At 45.3% G+C, this 20,071-nt stretch overlaps 1 protein-coding gene across 4 annotated transcripts in view; it reads left to right on the top strand.

The window, feature by feature from the left end:
• The window catches only part of LOC147707956 (importin subunit alpha-6), a 395,564-nt gene that overhangs the window by 118,347 nt on the left and 257,146 nt on the right, over nt 1–20,071 (top strand). For all 4 annotated transcript variants that reach the window (XM_086926751.1, XM_086926753.1, XM_086926754.1 and 1 more), the window contains exon 7: nt 6,626–6,714. In XM_086926751.1, the coding sequence (XP_086782877.1) occupies nt 6,626–6,714 (89 nt within the window). The remainder of the gene's footprint in view (nt 1–6,625; nt 6,715–20,071) is intronic.

Below are 20,071 nucleotides of genomic sequence, written 5' to 3'. Positions count from 1 at the left end.
ATATACCACTACCTGCCCTCTCAAGTCAATCACAATCGTTCAGGTCTGACAATGCTGCAAATCTATTTTCAACACTAATTCCCCATTCACTTGATTGTGGAACCCTACCCCAGTTGTTTGTTACCAAGTTCCATTTTGTTTTCAAAATATTTGGATTCACTGTGTTACTTCTCCTATAGAAAAAATCCAAAGTCAGCAGAACAATCTCAGCACTCCTGCGTTGGGGGGGAAATATATGTCTTAAAAGCTCAGGGAGTACTTCTGGACTTAAAAAATGCAGGACTACACAATCCCCCTTTAGTTTTTTTGCGGTAGTCCCTATCCACTCCACCCTTCTTGCCATAGTGATCTCTCCTGCTAGCTGTTGTTTTCCTCTCGGAGATATCAACATGTTATTACATAACCAGTGGTAAGCTTTACTAATCAAGGAAGAAGTAGATTCTATTTGACCTGATTTTAGTGGAGGCACGTTTGCCAAGACCAAAACAAGAGGAGAGGCCTCCACAATGAGTTGAACAGGGCCTTGGTCTACACTATTCCCTATAGGGTTTGGTGGTATATCTTTATTGGCTGTTACCCTAATAACTTTATCTGCTACCTGCTGAGTAGGAGGCGGAATTGATCTCAAATCATCACTATTACTCCCCATCCCATCCCTAAGGGTGTTTATCGATGGTACAACCTTGTTTGTAACTACAGTTGGTGTATTGCCCACCTTCTCCACTGTCTTGTTTAACAGTCCCCCTAGTCTATTTACCTCAGTTGTTAATAGGTCAATTTTAGCTACCAAGGGTTTAATTATTGATTTGATCTTTGAGTCGATCATACTAACTAGCTTGTTAATCAAATCATCACCCAATATCTCCTTCTCGCCTTGTTCTCCATTCACTTCAGATATAGCAGCGGCTTTCAGCGGAGATACAATTCTTTTCCTACTGGAACGTAGCCCACCCCGTTTACTCTGGCCCTTTCTGCATGCTCTTATAGCTCTATTCACAGGCACAGATACGGGGGGAGGTGAATCGACTTCTACCATATTTAACTGGTCACCTGGGTCATCATCTAAGTTAACAGCCGAAGATGTAATCAAATCAAAATTAGGATCCGCATTAAGACATAACTCAGTAAGTGGAGCATCACTACTATGTACTTGTACCGGAACTTCTAAAACAGTAGGATCTGGGAGTAAACTCTGCATGGAGGTGACAGGTGGTGAGCTCAATCCCAACGATATACGCCTAGTACTATTAATTTTGCTCACAACCTGTACTAGATAATTGTCTATAGTATTAGGTACCGATGAAGACCTTTGTTTAGACATTTTGAAAATTGTTAGTTAATAATTGACTCAAAATTTCACCCCAAACCAAAAAACGTTAACAAACAAATTAGAAGAGTCTACTGCTTATTACAGAATATTTTGTCAAAGATATCTCTTACTTAATAAGTAACACCTATAGCCTCAGTAAAGCAGGCAGGGGTCCTGGCCCAGGCCAGATACGGTCAGTCACGGACTGTCACAGACTGTCTGCCCTTTGTCCGGGCTTCGTCCGGCGCGTCCCGCGCGCGTCCTTGCGGGACGAGGGCCCTGACGCAGCTTTAAGCGCCTCCTGGCGCGCTCGGTGGTGGCGTCAGCGTTGTGGAGCCAAGAATCCTGGGTAGTGTAGTTCTTGTCCGACCGGCGGTGCCAAGCCCGGCCGGTCGTCCGTGGAGGTTGGGGGCGGAGCCAAGCCCGGCCGTGGATCAGGAAGCAGGTGAGCCCCGGTGACAGGAACGATGGACGAACAAACAAACAGCAGGGGACTCTGCCCCTGACGCAGCTTTAAGCGCCTCCTGGCGCGCTCGGTGGTGGTGTCAGCGTTGTGGAGCCAAGAATCCTGGGTAGTGTAGTTCTTGTCCGGCCGGCGGAGCCAAGCCCGGCCGGTCGTCCGTGGAGGTTGGGGGCGGAGCCAAGCCCGGCCGTGGATCAGGAAGCAGGTGAGCCCCGGTTACAGGAACGATGGACGAACAAACAAACAGCAGGGGACTCTGCCCCTGACGCAGCTTTAAGCGCCTCCTGGCGCGCTCGGTGGTGGCGTCAGCGTTGTGGAGCCAAGAATCCTGGGCAGTGTAGTTCTTGTCCGACCGGCAGAGCCAAGCCCGGCCGGTCGTCCGTGGAGGTTGGGGGCGGAGCCAAGCCCAGCCGTGGATCAGGAAGCAGGTGAGCCCCGTGACAGGAACGATGGACGAACAAACAGCAGGGGACTCTGCCCCTGACGCAGCTTTAAGCGCCTCCTGGCGCGCTCGGTGGTGGCGTCAGCGTTATGGAGCCAAGAATCCTGGGTAGTGTAGTTCTTGTCCGACCGGCGGAGCCAAGCCCGGCCGGTCGTCCGTGGAAGTTGGGGGCGGAGCCAAGCCCAGCCGTGGATCAGGAAGCAGGTGAGCCCCGTGACAGGAACGATGGACGAACAAACAGCAGGGGACTCTGCCCCTGACGCAGCTTTAAGCGCCTCCTGGCGCGCTCGGTGGTGGCGTCAGCGTTGTGGAGCCAAGAATCCTGGGTAGTGTAGTTCTTGTCCGACCGGCGGAGCCAAGCCCGGCCGGTCGTCCGTGGAGGTTGGGGGCGGAGCCAAGCTAGGCCGTGGATCAGGAAGCTGGTGAGCCCCGGTGACAGGAACGATGGACGAACAAACAAACAGCAGGGGACTCTGCCCCTGACGCAGCTTTAAGCGCCTCCTGGCGCGCTCGGTGATGGCGTCAGCGTTGTGGAGCCAAGAATCCTGGGTAGTGTAGTTCTTGTCCGACCGGCAGAGCCAAGCCCGGCCGGTCGTCCGTGGAGGTTAAGGGCGGAGCCAAGCCCGGCCGTGGATCAGGAAGCAGGTGAGCCCCGGTGACAGGAACGATGGACGAACAAACAAACAGCAGGGGACTCTGCCCCTGACGCAGCTTTAAGCGCCTCCTGGCGCGCTTGGTGGTGGCGTCAGCGTTGTGGAGCCAAGAATCCTGGGTAGTGTAGTTCTTGTCCGACCGGCGGAGCCAAACCCGGCCGGTCGTCCGTGGAGGTTGGGGGCGGAGCCAAGCCCGGCCGTGGATCAGGAAGCAGGTGAGCCCCGGTGACAGGAACGATGAACGAACAAACAACTTTATGGTTCGAAATGACCAGTACAGGAAATATGGATGAACTTCCCCTTTTCTCTCTCAATTTTTTTTGACTGTATAAATAAAAGATCATTGTGTGTAAATTCTCATAGATTAAGTGATAAGGTAGGTATCTGTAGCAACGACTAATAGTCAGGACAGAGTGTGCATGTTTTATCGTCCTTTTTGTGTGCGTGATACCATGCATATGTTTTGAGAAAGAGCTGTACTCTTTTTGTGGTAGCTTCCGTGTTGTCTTTAGATTGGGGGCTTTGTGCTCTAGTTATCGTATATCTTTTGCAGGAATTATAATAACAATAATTTAAAAAAATTATAGAGCGCATGGTTACCCCATTAGGAGTGTCCCCATTCTGAAGATTCTACTCTGGCTGAGGAGGTCAAGCTACACCCACTACTAAAGAATCATTTTTATTTGTTGATTATATTATTATTATTATTATTGTTGCACTTATTGAGCGCACAGCTACCCGGAGGTTTCCCGGCGCTTGCCTTGGGAACCCGTCCTGGCTTTTCCCTGTGAGATAGCCCCTACAGGGCATCCCCAAGGTGAAAGCCAGGCATCCCGCCGCAGGGGGCCGTTGTGGAGATTAAGCAAGCTTAATGCCCAGAGTTGCAGAGTGAGAACCCATGATTAGAGCAGGCACCGAAGCGAGAATTATCGAGTCCGTGGACATTTGAGCTCAAGAACCCTGCTGCGTCGGGAATTGAACCCTGGTCCCGGGTCTGACCTCAGCTTTCGGGTCTGCCTGCTCTACACCGTGAGCCACACTTCTCCACATGTATGTGGTACCTGATGAGCTACATTTTGCATATGTTTTTTAGATTTGTAATTAGGGTTGTCTTTTGTCACGTATATGTTACTGTCTCCTTTGTCAGCGCAATTGTATCAGTCATTGCTATTGAATGACATAATGTTTTTAACGTGTCGTCTGCCGAAAGGCATATGTAATTTGTCGCTTATGGGGCTGTGTTTTGCTACTGTCCTGGGCTGTGTTTTCATGTTGTTTTACTGTGTTTTTTTAGCGAGTTTGTAGAGAGAGTTTGTAGTTTAGAGAGAGTGTGGTACTGTACTCCTTTGGGTCCCTGTTTTATAACGCTTTCCCTTGTGTGCCTGTGTTGTACTATTGTGTCCTTTCTAAGATGGAATCGCTTCATTGTATGGTAGTATTGTTTTACTGTGTTCTTTATGTGTGTTGCTGTGTTTGGGTAACAGCTGTCCTCGGTTACAATGCCATTTGTAGAAGTGAGGTTGTGTTTTGCTTCCTTTCTTGATTTTGTGGGCCGAGGAGTCTGTGCCCTTTGAGCGGTTGTTGTTCATCTTCATTTGTTCCTTTCTGGGCAATGTTCTGCTACTGTGGTCTTGTTTCAAACTGGTTGTTTCTTTTTTTCTAGAGTAGTTTGTTCCTGTGTTTTCTTTGGTACGCTAGATCCATATTCCAACCCCCTTTGCTACTTGTTCACCTTACATTAATGCACACACGTTACATTAATACACACACATTGTGGGAAGGGTTTTATACATTTGTGTTCCATTGCCTAACCCCAATTATCAAACCGTGAAAGGAACGTAGGAGACCTCACACACCAAACACTGCCACTGATAGAAAGTGGGAGCTGGGGGATGGGCTGAACTGCTTATTTGTTTATGTATGTATCACTGACCCATAAATATCTATTTATTATGGGCAATTCTATGAAATTGTGCTGCAAATATTAGAAATATCATAACTGCACACATTCTCAAGTTGTTTGAACGCATCTCTACAGCCCATAAAGCAATACTAGCCATGGATTCAGTGAATTCAGGCACAGAGTGTGCATACTCAACTCTGCTTGTAAAAAAAGAGTTACCTGTTTGAGGATTCCGGCTTTTCCCATAAAATTATCTCCCACTTTTCAAATGTACTCTCTACTTGTGTGTATTTTTTTATAAGGTCCAAGAGATACTTATGCGTGGAAGTGTTCCTTCCTGTATAAGGGGCAAAGAAATGCAAGGTATCTGCATTTACATTTAACTCAGTATAAAATTGGTTAATGGGTAGCCGCCTGTGCCTGCTTCATCTTCGTGGTTTAAATCACAGAAACGAAGGAGTGACACCAAAGTGGCGATTACTGGATCAGTTGCACGTCATACACAATAAACATACATACCGACAATGAAGCCTGCATAAATGCAGGACCCTCCTGCCCACCCCTAATGTGATTAGTACAGACACTGTGAATTTATGTTTGTTCCACACGTCTACAGTCTCATCTCTTATCGGCTTTGCGAGAGCACTGAGAATACAGACATTTCATGCTGCTGTGTGAATCCATCCGGCGATGTGCACGTATATTGTTCCATCGTCTTTTTGTTCCTGGTGCGATAGTTCGAGCACAGTCTAGGCCTTTCTTTCTACAGCCCAGGACATCCCTGGAATGTCGGGAAGTGTAGAATTCATGCCATACCCTGACCTTATTTCCAAAAGTTTCACAAACCGGAACACCAAGATATAATGAGTCAATCGCTGAGGAGGGCTGCGGCTGGCCGGCCTCTCTGAGTGCTATCAGCTGCGGGGACTGAGTATGAGCAGACACTGGCAGTGCAAGGGGAGGAGAACAGCATGCCCGAGCCCGTCCAGTGTATGCTGGCCAAGCTGCTCTGCTCTCCACTGCATGCCTCCCATGCCTGCTGTCTGCTGCCCAGGCGGGAGTGAGTACTTGACTTCACACCACTGACTACGGCGCGGGACCAATTCAAAGAAAAAAAAGTGTGTGCCAAACAAACCATACATAATAGACTAGGGGGACATGTAACAGGGGCAGTACCCATGAAAGGGAAACATACACCCATAGGCAGGACAAATAGCAACGTTTCACCAATGAAAAGAAAATAATTTAATAAGGCACATGAAGGAACAAATGAAAAGGGATGGGCTTGATGAAAGCCCTCATAGTAGATACATCATGTCTCGAAGAGAACGCTCATATGCTGCCTAGGTGAGACCTAAAAACAATAGACTGTGGAAGATATTATAGTATAGTATTTATGACCATATTATCCAAGGATGCTCTGCATAATCTTTTTTGTTTGTGCACACTAGTCATTTCTCGCCATGTTGTATGTTATTGAGACTTTTGTGTATTGTAAAGTCTATTTAGATTAAAATAAAGGAGATTAAATTAAACTGATCATGTAGTGTTTGCTTACAGTTTTTGACTTGTAGATAGCACCATATCCACCCCTCAGTCTATCCTGGTTTTAAAAAGTAAACAAAGTTCAGGTAATGATCTAGTTAAGGCCCAAACTGACGGAAATTGCTTTTAGAGATACACTGGGCATAAGCATGGCATTGAATCAATTTAGAATGTCTGCCTTTATCCAGATTTAGTTTGACGTTGTCAGCAGGATTCAAACAGTGATCATTTTACATGCAGGATCAAACTCGGAAATCCATAAATACAAGACAAATAAGTGTAACTTCTGTTTTGTGTTTTGTTTTTCAAGGCTATTTGGGCACTTGGTAATATTGCCGGTGACAATGCAGAATGCAGAGACTTTGTATTGAGCTGTGGAATCCTCGAACCTCTCATGGAGTGAGTTTCATTCTAAGCTGCTCTAGAAGATAAGCATTCCTATATGTCTTATGTTCTTGCCTATCTTGTTTGATGTTTCATTCACCTATTGTTAGTACTGTTTGTTTGATAGACAAGATACATTCATATTAAGCTATTATTTCGTGAAGTGCACAACCATGCAAATGCAGCATGATAACTGCTGAGAATGCATTACAGGACATGTAATTTCTCTCGGATCCCCAGTGAAGAAGGGATTTCAGAGCCAGCCTTAAGGAAAGATGGCAATAAGTAAATCTCATTGATACAAAACATGTATTCCGAAGCACCTATTCTTAAGGAGTAGTCTTATACACACATCTATGTGATTTATCAAGGAGTTCTTCAAGAGACCCAAACTGTCAAAGTTCAGTTGGATTCCAATCTTCCTTTTAAATACATTTTTTTATTGATTTCAGCAAAATACAAAAGGTCACATTCAAGTCTTGTTGTATGTCAGAATCACTATCACCTGCATTTAATAAAGCATGTAGTACGGTACCCAAAGATAGCCAGATAACCAGTCCAGTATAAGCCTTATTATAACTGTTCCACTACCGACACCCCCCCCCCCCCACCACTTACTCCACATCTTGTCATATTTAGCGGGGCAACCTCTGTCCTCACAGACTGGCTTTCCTTGGTGGTTACACCAGTCCACCCCATGTTACCACTGAGATAACGTAGGAAGCTCAGGAGCCTTACAGCGGGATGCTATGTCCCGCTTTCCCACCATAATGGCCCAGGAGAGCCCAGTCCGCTTGTGTGCCCCTAATCCATCAAGTACGCCCAATAATACTGGCAGCGAGGAAAGTTTCACTTCTCACCCCAGTACTTCTGAAAGCACCCCCACCACAGCTTCCCAGTATCGGGTTATGATGGGCCAGGACCAAACCATGTGGTAGAAGTCTGCAGGGGCCTGAATGCGGTGAGAGTATTCAGGACTTGCAAGGAGACCTGCCTTAAACACACAGTCAGGAGTGAGATATGTAGAATAGAAATAGAATGTTTGGACCAGCCGGGGAGTCTGGGGGATCTCAGGAGGTCCCTGGTAGCCATCAGCGTGCCTGGATATCCTATCTTAAGGAAGCTATTGAGTATATTTCTCCTCTAAGAAAGCTAACACTTTGGCCTTGATTCCCAATACACTATAGATAGTCCTATAGTGTTTACTTAGCTCCATTTTGTTGCATGATCATGTTTGAAGACTAATTCTAAATTTGCACACAAAAAAAGTAATCATTTTTAAAAAGATGCCGTGCCCCGCCACTTGTGCTGCCCATTTTCACCTTTAGCGCCACCCAGTGCCTGCATGGACACCACCTAAAGCCTTCGGTGCTTTCCTCAAACATTGCAACAAGTGTTAGGTTGGGATGAACCAGGCACGGTGTGTGCTAGATCAGTGACAGGGCATAATACCTGACTGAGGGCCATCAAGTTAGACTACCTTCCAAAGGTGGGGCTCTTGGGGAAATGACATCTAAAGTAATGCATTTTTGGGCAAATAAACTTCTATTTAACTGTGCAAACATTTATCTCATTAGCATTCTTCTGGGTTATGCAACATCAATTATTTGGTCAGATTAAATTTTCGCTCTGCATTTTTTACCAGTAAATTGCACAAATCAGCATAATATATGAACTGTTTATGCTTACAGCGTGTTTCTTATATTTAAACTGATCAAGTGAGTGGTCATGATTGGTGAGTGAACAAGTTGGCAAGATAGGTCATCACTAACACCATAACCTAGGAGTTACCAAACAGAACAGCAATGTAAGAAAAGAGAAAGTCACCAGCAATACTGGAGAGAACATCTGACGCTACTATACCTCGCCTGATTCAGGAAGAGAGACTGCATAAGGAAAATACATCACATAACTATTTTGGTGTTGAAAGTTCCAGTACTCCTTGCTATCAAGCTTTATCTAATATGTCTGTTTATATTTAAGTTAATACTTATGGCTGTATAATTACCTACCTCATATCATAGTGAAACGTCTACTACACAAGATGTATTGCTAACCTACCTCAGGTAATGTGAAGCGCTCTGATACCCAAGGGTCACGTTTGCGCTGTACAAAACTCCTTAAAAAAAAAAAAAAAAAAAAAATACTGTGTAAGCAGGTGGGTGGCCGAGTGTGAGTCTGACCAGTTTGAGAGGGCAAGTGGATACCATAAAAAAATAACACCACCCCCAAGGAAACTACCATAGTATATTGTAGCCCCACCTCCAACACTGAATTGTAGCACATACCAACCACCATATTTGCACCAAAGCACCCCCACAAAAGAGGAAATTCCCCACATGAATATGTTTCAGAAACGTATGCCACAGATAACTGTATTAAAGCTCCAAGGAAAAACCTGCACAATAGCTTTTAAATTCTCCGTACTTGCCCCCGCAAAGAGTACCATACATGTCCTTGGAAAATATTTGGTCAACTGAGAAACAGTAGGAATATGTACCCCTTAAATGCTCATAAAAAGTCTTATATGGATACGTTTTTGAGGGATTCTGGTTGGGAACAACCTATGCCTGGAATCAGAGAACGTCAGTATGTAGGGACTGAGTCACCATATCACATCAGTACCTATGAGAACTTTCTTTTTCTGAAATTTGGTTTTTGATGGTGGAGTTAAGCCCTCTTTATCTTCATGTCAGACGAGCGTGCAAGTCCCTTTTCGGTGTCACATACTCTTCTTGCCTGCACTCATATCAGCCCCCTCTCTCTTATTGCTTTACAGATCAGTCCTTTAAGGAGCAAGGAGAATGTGATTCAGAACTCTAATACATGTATGGAGCTTTAATTTTATTGTGATCACGAAAATCGTAGTGCTGCTCAGATGGCTCCAGGGGTGGAGAACCTCGGTTGTTTAGATTTATGCCATGGTTTTTTAACACACTCACGGGTTTGCTTGGCTTCCTTGTCTGTACTAGGTTTGCCAAGAGGTATTTTAGTCTGTCTGGTTCCCACATTTTTCCGTCCTAAGTATATGTACACATCAGAGATATTTATATGTGGCTCGCATTAACGGTCGACCAGTGCGACTGCTATGAGCCTCTGGTGTACAGCCAGTGATGTTGCTTTGCTTTTAATGTTAGACAGAATCATTGCAGACACCATGGGAAAATGTCCCAAATCGTTTCATCCACACATCCAGAGCTGCAGCTCCCCATGTTCGTTCTGTATTTGTTTTACCACATCTAGCAAAAGTGACATTGACGGAGTGCCATGACTGATATTATAGACAGCAGCAAAGACTTGTTCCCCATGTGTTGAAATCACCTATTCTGGGGATCATTCCGTTGGGTATGCACATCGTCAGTATTCTGGGCCTGTCTTGTGGTCCCATATTGGTAAACACAGCTTCAATTTGGTTAACCTTTTGGGTGACCATAAATGGAATTTCCTAATACAATTTGTGGGAATTTCACCCATAATTGAATGGACAATTACAGAACTTATTGTTGGCACTGCTTGCAACTGGGCTTGCCCTGGCAGGTCAGGCATGCTAGCTCACCCAACAATTTGCGTGAAACATATTGAGTCAAGCATCTATAATGTGTAACTAGAGCATTTTATAATGCTTGTGTCTGCACAAGATTTTTATTATCCATGTCTGGGTATGGCGTGTATCCAGCCAATGCTGGTCAAGTTGCCTCATCATTACTAGGTGGATCTAAGCTTACGGGTATAGCTACATGTTGGAGGGCACTTAGGAACTAAGTATGATGTTCCCAATAAAGGTATTTGTCTAACTGCATACGGTCTGTATTGTGAAGGTGGTAACGGTATTGTATATGTATGAAATGTGTTAGTATTTCCATCCTAAGCTGGAAAATTGCCCCAAGAATAAACAACTTCACAGCTGTTAGCATTGTTGGCTTCAACCACGCACCACCTGCAGTAGTAAGTCCATGATGCGTTAAATGCTCATGGACAAGACATATCAAAATCAAATCCAATCCATCCATGCGAACCCTTTCAGAGAACCGATTCATAATCACAGAGGAATAAACAAGAACAACCTTACACGAATCACTTTAACACAAATGGCCTCTCATCACAACAGCTAAAGTGCATGCTTCTCAACTGCAGATCAGTAAATAAACACGCAGCAGATATCTACGACCTCATTCTCACACATAATTTCGATATATATATTTATCCTCACGGAAACATGTTTAAACAACTCATCTCATACCATCATAGGTCTACTAGTCCCACCTAGTCACAAGATCATACGGCTAGACAGACTGGCGAAAACAGGTGGTGGAATAGCATGCATCTACCACAATACTTTATCATTACGCCAATTGGAAACAATAGATGTAACAACATGTCAATATCTTCGCATCAAAATCTCTTGCAACAGCAAAGCCATTTGTAATTTACATGCCTTTTATCACCCTCCGGGTAATAATCTGAAGTTCTTTGAACAAATCATGGAAATCTTAACAATAAATGATACTCTTCAAGGACCCCAGATCTTCCTGTGTGATTTTAATCTGTACTGGAATTACCTAAATGATAAATCGATAGTTCCAACATTAGACCTCGATAACATAGTGGTGCAATATGGATGGACACATGCCATTACCCATATGCTCCTTCCACTGTTGGACAATTCTCCATTGATAATTTTGTTACATCGCCAGAGGCGGATGGGACATGCCGATTATGGTGCCCACAACCAACCATGCTCCTTGACATTGTGTTTCGGGAGGAAATAGAGCATACTATAGTGCAGTACTTTGACATTAATAAAAACTCAGTGCAGGGACATGGAACAGTGTGGGAGGCTTTTAAAGCTGTTATATGAGGAGACTCAATATGGAAGGGGAAATTGCATTCTTAAATCTATTAAAGGCGCCCTTAATAGTATAGACAGTAAACTGAAACAATTGCCACAGGTGTAAGCAGCAGAGCGGGAGTTATGCTCCCTAATTACCAATGAGGGTACTCTATGCACTATGAAGGACCTCACAAATGGCAAAGCACCAGACAGTGATGGATTGCCAGTGGAGTTCAATAAGGCGTATAGTAAACTCCTAGCTTCATCCTTCCTTAACATGTATAGCGAAGCTTTGCAGAAGGGAAAACTCCTGACTACTTGCGGAAAGTAGCAGTTATCACGGTTATAATAAGGTCATGGCAAGAATTCCAGCAGCCCGACTGGTACCATTACTGCATGGCCTTTTTCTACCAGAAAAAGCAGTGTTCATACCACAGCGATCTGCCTCTGGTAAGCTCCGCACTACTTTAGCTATTTTCCATCAAATTGATTTCAGTTTGTCTATCGCTGCAGTATTTCTCGGCTCCGCTAAGGCTTTCAATTCCATAAAATGGCCGTACCAACGGGCAATGTAGAGTAGAATGGGACTGGGTGGGGTAATGATGAAGTGGATAAACCTCCTCTATTCTAATTTCCTAGCGGGTACAAGTAAATGGCTGTATTTCTGATCCTATCACTATACAGCGCAGAATGAGGTGGGGATGCCCCCTGTCCCCGATAATTTTCACCTTAGAGTTGGAGCCTTTAGTGAGCAGATTGTGTGAGCTACACAGAAATAGGAGCATCCAATTTGGGACACGCTGAGTGTTTACATCATTATACACTGATGACATATTGCTGCGGGTACGATATCCGAAAACTAATCTGGACCCTATGCTTACAAATATTACCAAATTCAGTTACTGTTTGAGCCTTGTTATAAACTGATCCAAGTCCTTTATGATGCCTCTCACAGACATAACCCCACCATCCCTGACGTTCCTGTTGCAGTGGCAGGTGGACCCCATTCGATACCTTGGGATCCTAATGTATAAAGATCCAGTGGTGATTCTAGGGGAGGACTACCCCTAAAAATGGTGAGCCATATTGCAATTATCAAAATGGTAGTGCTACGCCATCTCCTCTACCTGTTCCAAAATATCCTGATACAGCTGAACTGTTTTTTTTTTCATTCACTTACAAGCCTCATGAACATGGGTGGATAAAAAGCCACAGGTCAGCTGGAAATTATTGTAGAGGCTGTACAATCACGGGGGATTCGCTGTACCATATTTAGAACAATACTGATATATAGCACAAGCGCAGTTTGCTACACGCTGCTTCCATAACTGTAGACAAGCACTCCACCAAAATTTAGAACTGAGCTTAGCAAAACTCCACCCACTTAGCTCTCTTATTATGCAACTCTCATTGAGACCGGGACCTGACATCCATATAGTGCACTGTGCGACCTGTGAATGGACACGACTGACTGAACGTTCCGGCATAGGCATTTATTTATTTATTTATTTATTTATTCATTTATTTATTTGAATTTATAATGCGCAACAGCTACCCGCAGTGGGTTTCCCGGCGCAAGGGATAGACTGAAGAAGAAAAAAGGACACAGCAACAGTACCATAAATCAAACAGAGCAGCATATAGATCTATTGAAAGAGCGTGGTTTTCAGTTTTTTCCGGAAACAGAGTAGGTTGGTCTCTGATTCCAAAGCGATGGGTAGCGCGTTCCAGTATTTGGGGCCTAGATGGAAGAAGGCCCGGCCCCCCATCCTTGCAAGTTTGAATCTTGGAACCACGAAGTCGCAGTTGGCAGAAGATCTTAATGTGCGACTAGGCTTGTAAGGTTGGACAAGACTCTGCAAGTATTTTGGGGCCGAACCCTGCTTGATTTTAAAAAGATAACACAGGGCTTTGAATTTAATACGGCTAGAGACCCTGAGCCAGTGTAGATCACGAAGAGCCTGTGAGGCCGATGATCTCCTCGGGATGTTACAAAGAAGACGGGCCGACGAATTTTGTACAACCTGGAGTTTGTTAATGGTAGCAGCGTCGGCACCGAGGTAGAGGACATTTCCATAGTCCAGGCGAGAAGTTACTAACGCCTGGACAACGGTTCTCCTGGTAGCATGGGGCAGCATCCATAGGATTTTCTGGAGCCATCGCAAGGTGGCAAAACAGTTGGCGGCCACCTTAGTGGCCTGCTGCCTCATAGAGAGTTTGTCGTCTATGAGAAATCCGAGGTTGCGCACCACAGAGGTTGGCTGGGGGAGGGGTCCCATGTCACAGGGCCAGTGTTGCGGGCCCCAAAGATCTTTATGCTTCCCCAAAATAACGATCTTGGTTTTGTCACCGTTTAACTTGAGGAGATGCCTCTGCACCCATTCAGCTATACGTGACAATCCGGTCTTCAAGATCGATACACTGTTGCACTCACTGCTGGAAAGGGAGAAAACAATTTGGGTGTCATCGCGTATGAAAAAATAGTCAGCCCAGCGTCCTCCGCGATGGTGGCCAGGGGTCTAACATAGATGTTGAACAATAGGGGGTTGAGTATGGACCCCTGCGGAACGCCGTACGCCGATGGACATGTGGCGGATGTGGCTTTTGTAGAGAAGACCTGGAAAGTGCGCTTGCTTAAAAAGGAGGCAACCCAGGCTAACGCAGGACCATCTACTCCCAGGGATCGGAGAGAGTTCAAAAGGATGGAATGGGACACGGTATCGACCGCCGCGCTCAAATCCAAAAGGATGAGTGCAGATGTTTCCCCGCGGTCGATACCGTGCCGCAAACTCTCCATCACCCCGAGTAGAGCGGTCTCGGTGGAATAATGCACACGAAAACCAGACTGGGAAGAGTGTAAAAATCCCGAGCTTTCCACAAGATGGTTTAACTGAGTGTTAACATGCCTTTCCAACACTTTAGAGAGAACGGACAGCAAGGATATGGGTCTAAAGTTGGCGAGGTTAGACAGATCGGCTCCTGCCTTTTTTAGGAGAGGAACAACCATTGCATGCTTCCAATCCTGTAACACATGAGACTCTGTTAAAGATGCTTTTAAGAGTCTCATGAGGACCCGCCGGGGTTCGAGATCCAGTAACTTTAGGATTTTCGCGGGTACAGGATCACGAGGAGAGTCCGATCTTACACTGCTCAGGCAGAAGAAGAACGAAGTGTCATCAAACAGTTGCCAGTTTGTGACCTTCGCCGTTGGGAGTGGTTGTTCGATCCCTGCAGCCTGTCCCGATTGATGTTCATTTACTGTCAAGGGAGCGCTCATAGAATCGTATATGCGCTCAACCTTGGCAATGAAAAATTCCGCAATGGAGTTACACTGGACTTCCTCCAAAGCTGGGGGTATCGGGATAGTGTCCGCTCCTGTCAGTTTTTTGACAACGGGAAAAAGAGTGCGTGGGCAATTCTGTGCTTGCGTCACTGTACTCACAGTGTAGGCAGCTCTTGCAGTTTTACATTGTGAGTGGTATCCCTTTAGAGCCTCTTTGTAAGCAGTCTTCTGTGAGACCGAATAAGAGTGCCTCCATTTCCTTTGGCATTGTTTATTCTCTGCACATTGCACTGGCCCATAACCCCAGACTACCACTTAGTAGTGCTTAGTAGTGAACTACTGACATTGCAGCATTACGAGATCAACAGATCCTGACACTGGAAGATTTATATGTGGGAGAAGATTTCTTACCCTTGAGGAATATCGATTAAAAGGCCGGTCCACACCATTAGCGATATTCTTTACATCAGACTCCACGTGGCAGTAAGGAAGGCATTACCCACCTAACCCCAAGAACCCGCAGAGTGGAGGTTGCTGAGCCTAGTGGCAACCAGCGTCTTCACTACAAAAACAATCACTATAATGCACACTACAACCCTGAGAGACATGCCCATGGTGGGGCATCGATCCAGAGCCAACTGGTTGGAAGCTTTAGGTACACAACTGACAGATACACAATGGGAATACTGATGTTGAAGCACAAAAAAGGTCTCCATGAATGATAAACATAGATTATTACATTACAAATTTATCCACCAGGTCTACTGAACTCCCGCACAACTGTATGGGTATGGAGATAGCGATGCCATTAAAACATTTAATACTCCTGCGGCTGATTACTTACACTTGGCGTGGGACTGTAGGGTGTTCGCTGAATACTTGGTTATCCTCGGAATCGGATCGATGCTCTGAATGGTCCATCTCCTGACAACTCCAAAGCCTGAATACTGTGATAATACAGAATGTTGAAGGGATCAAGCGAGGGAAGGAAAGGAAGGGACCAGCAGGGAGAGAGACTTGTAGGTTGCAAAGAATAGAATTACTATCTGGAGCTTATGGATACCGGCTTTGGGTATTTCTAATGAATCTCAATAAATACCTGTAAATAAGAAGAAGAGAGACTTTAACCAGGCACCTTCAGATTCCTTTACAAAACTATAACCATCTAGGCCTGATTGTTCAGTGCTGTTACGTGGAAAAAACCCAGAACCAACAAATATCAGGAACCACTTATCGCCATCGAATATGTATCAATTAGAACAGGGGTAACGTTAAGTGCACACTCCACCTACCCACTATGTTATGCTGCCGTGACTCACAGGTAGGGTGACCAACCGTCCGTAGTTTTCATGGACTGTCCGTGAATATACTGTAATGTCCGTTGTCCGTAAAGGAAGTTTCCACGAACGGCATTTGCCCGTAATTTACTACTGAACATTTGCCCTTCAGCACAAAGGCTAAAATTACGGAGGGTGTCTCCTGTGCAGTGATTCAGTGGGAGTAGCAGCCAGGGTGCCAGGCTTCTTCAAAGAAATGTAAATGCGGGCAAGTGGTCAATTTGCGCATGTAAAGACTGCTTGATTGTGAAATGAGTGTTCATTGCTAGAGATCATTTTAAACTGCCTAAAGTGAAAGAATTCTTCTTTCTGCTGTAACTGCCAATTCAGGCGCTCATCTCGAAATGTTTGCTATATTGGCTCACTCACTGCCCATGCCCCCCCCCCCCTTTCATTAATCTCTCTGACTTGCTTTGCGTGGCTATCTTGAGTTTCTCGGTTTTGATGTCCTACTTTAAATGACGTAATGCAGTGATATCTTGTGAACGAGAATATAAGAGGGCATGCTATCTCACATGTTTAATACTAGGGCAAGGGAAAAAAAAGCTCTATTCTTTTGAAAGCAAGTTACAAGCATAACAGATTAGGACACACACACTTTTGAAACATCTGAAATGCTATCGGTTTATAGAAGGGCTACTTTCTTTACATATTTAGCTCTGCATCTAAAGGGTAATGCAGAACATTTTGCCATTTTAAGTAGGATGCTTTTATCAATCATTTTATTTTGTATAATTACCGTTGCCTTAGAAGAGCTAGCTTTGCCATTAACTAGAGCTTCAACATTCTTAAAGCATTTCCACTGCATTACCATGACAATCCCATAAAGGACAAAATATGTACACCATTGTTGGAATTCATGAAGGGTGGGTTATTTTGACTGAAGAATGGTAATGTTTAAAGTAGAGCTGGCTTCAAAAACTCCCACTTTGTAGCAAGAGCTACTAAAGCAAAAGCAGAGTCCTGGGGAGTGTAAATGTGGATACCATTTGCCGTGCTACTGGTATGCACACTTCAAGACAGTTTAGTGTGCCAGCTCAGTACCATGAACTGTAAACAAAATATCATACTGGACAACCCAGTGCAGTAACTATATAAATAGATCATGATCATATGAAATACAACAAAAAGACCTGCACAGTTGTTCAAAGCTGCGCACATACCGAAAACCCTGAAGTGCACGGTGTCTCAACCTAATATAAACTTATTTTGACTTGAATTATGTTGGTTGTCTATTTACTTACTTGTATACTGTTGCACAACCTCCTCCGATGTGTCTATAAAACGTACCTTTTGGTGCAGATGTTTGTCCTCAATTTTGACCTTCTGTCCTAAATTTTGTACTGAATTTTGACCATTTGTCCTGAATTTTTACCTTCACCGTCCTGAATTTGCACCCATGCCAGTCGATCACCCTACTCACAGGTGAGAATAAACCAAAGATGCAGGATCTACTTCCACCCCTTTTTAGAAAGGTAAAAGGTAAAGCAAATTAGAGCAACAAACGAAAATATCAGATGTCAGTGCATAATAAATATCATAGCACAATTAAATCCAAAGCTCTGTGGAAAGTCTTTGAGTTCCTATACCATATACCCAGGGTTCGGTGTATGGAGCCAATGACTGATGAACCAAAACATTGCAAGCACGTTTCCAATTTTTATGAAGAGACTGTTCCGGTACTTATTCCAGAATCAATTGCAAAGAATGCCTGGGCTCTTTTATTCCCCCCATCATAAGACACACCAGGACCTCGCCAACGGGAGGAAATCTCTAGGGAAATGTTCCCTCCAAAGACTTCTTCCGCAAGAGACAACCGGACTCTTGCCTCGCCATTGGAGAAGTCCTTTAAGAGGCAGCGCTGATGCACTCTCAAACAAAGCTTCTGTCACGGGCTTCGAAATCCGCTAGCGGTGTCAGAAGCTAGGCACGAACAAAGTACTTAAAACGCATATGGTGCACGAAGCACCCTTACCATGACTGTAGCGTCTGGTCCTTGCTCTGCGCTTCCTAGAAATCCTTTCTGATAGATACTTCTGCCAGTGGATTCCTCACCTTGTGAATATCCCCCCTGCGTCAGCAACGTTCGGCAAATTCTTTTGTAGCACGCCGGCGTGGACGACGTCATAGGAGCACGGCATCAGGCGCGACTCCGACTGACGTCATCGACTCCTTATTAGGCCTACGTCGGCGTGATGACATCAGTTCCCTTTTTTCCACGTCGTCAATGCTAACGGTTTCTTGGGATCTTCTATTGTGCAGATAGTAACTTTGTTACTATTGTGAACTTTTGTTCTGTATCTGTTTGGAGTGCTGTCTTCCGTCGAAGATGTCATCGAAGAAGACAGGATTTAAGCCATGCGACTCGTGTGCCAGGATGATGTCCATTACTGATCCTCATGGTGACTGTTTGTGGTGTCTGGGCTCGGATCACGACGTCAAGGGTTGTCGTTCCTGTTTGAAGATGAACCCAAAGGTTCTTCGAGAACGAGAGGCGAAACTCCTTCTTGCCAAAATTAAGGGTAAGGATACCAAGAGGACTTCGAGGTCAAGATCAAGACAATCGAGGTCAAAGTCGAAGTCGAAGACGAGGTCGCGGTCAAGGTCTCGGTCGGAGCCGGCTTCGAAGGCGGCTTCGGGGCATGCTTCGGTTTCCTCGAAGAAGAAGCATAAGAGTAAGAAGCACAGTTCGAGACACCATTCCGGCAGGAGTCAGACTCGAAAAAGAAGTAATCTTCTCGAAGACATCATAAGGGCATGATATCTCCCTCTCCAGCTCGTAAGCCTGAAGGTGAGGCCTCGCCTTTACAGTCTCGGGAGCCAACACCGAATCCGGAATCGAATCCGTCTCCGGAGCCGTACCAGTCTTCGGTGCACGATGAAGAGGAAGTTGAGGCTCCTCAGGTTTTGGCGACTCCAGTACACCAACCCGAGGAACAGGAGGAGTTGGGATCTGTACAGCCTCCTCAGGGGCAACCAGTGGGTTCGTACCCTCAGTTTCCTGGTCCAGGTCAGGACCCTTCGCATTTTCTAAACGCCATGTATGGCGTATATGCGAGAGCAATGTACCCCTCTGGTGCACCGGCTGGTCCCATGGGTCCATTGTCATTTATTCTGGGTGTGCCTCAAGCTTATTCTCCGGCGCCTTTCTTGCCATTTATGCCAGCCGTGATTCCACCGTGGCATAGCTCGGCTCCACCGAGGTCATCGACTCCGTACACGGCGTCGCGGGCTCCGGAGCGACCTCGGGATAAAAATCGAGGTTCGACGCCGGTTCCAGCTTCTCATTCAAAGGCGGCTCCAGCTCCTCATTCGATTCTCCGTCGGAGTCGTTACCGGATCCGACGACATCAATTCGGATGGAGTGGTCGAGGCGTAGAGCGCAGCGCCTTATGGAGGAGAGAAATTATGAGGAACCTGAGGTTGAAGAAGGCGAACTTCAGGATCAGGAGGAATACTTTGAAGAGTTGCAGGATGCAAGTGGTTTGGAACTTTCACTGGAATGGGAGTTGCCCGCGCTATCTGATACTCCTTCTAAGGATGTGGCTCCTTACCATGTGGTGATTAAGAAAGCTGCAGAACTCTTAAATTTGACTTTACCCTCTGTGGAGTACAAGTCTAACATCCACACGGAGGTTCTCCATTCTCCGTCCTCTGTGGTTGAGCCAACTCTACCATTTACTGAGGCTAACTGAACCTGTATTGGGAGTCTGGAAGAGGCCTCTTACTGCTCCTGCGGTGTCAACATCAGTTGCAAGACGCTATAGGGTGGCACCTGGAGATCCTGAATTCTTGTCTATTCATCCTCTGCCAGAGAGTTTGGTGGCCCATGTTGCTTGCTCAAAGAAATTGGCAGGCGCTTTTCCCCAGATTCCTGGAGATAAAGACTAAAAAGCAGGATCAAAATGTGAAAAAAGTGTT

The sequence above is a fragment of the Lissotriton vulgaris genome, chromosome 6, assembly GCF_964263255.1.
Source record: "Lissotriton vulgaris chromosome 6, aLisVul1.2, whole genome shotgun sequence".
Lineage (NCBI taxonomy): Eukaryota > Metazoa > Chordata > Amphibia > Caudata > Salamandridae > Lissotriton > Lissotriton vulgaris.
This window is presented reverse-complemented; position numbering and strand designations above follow the sequence as displayed.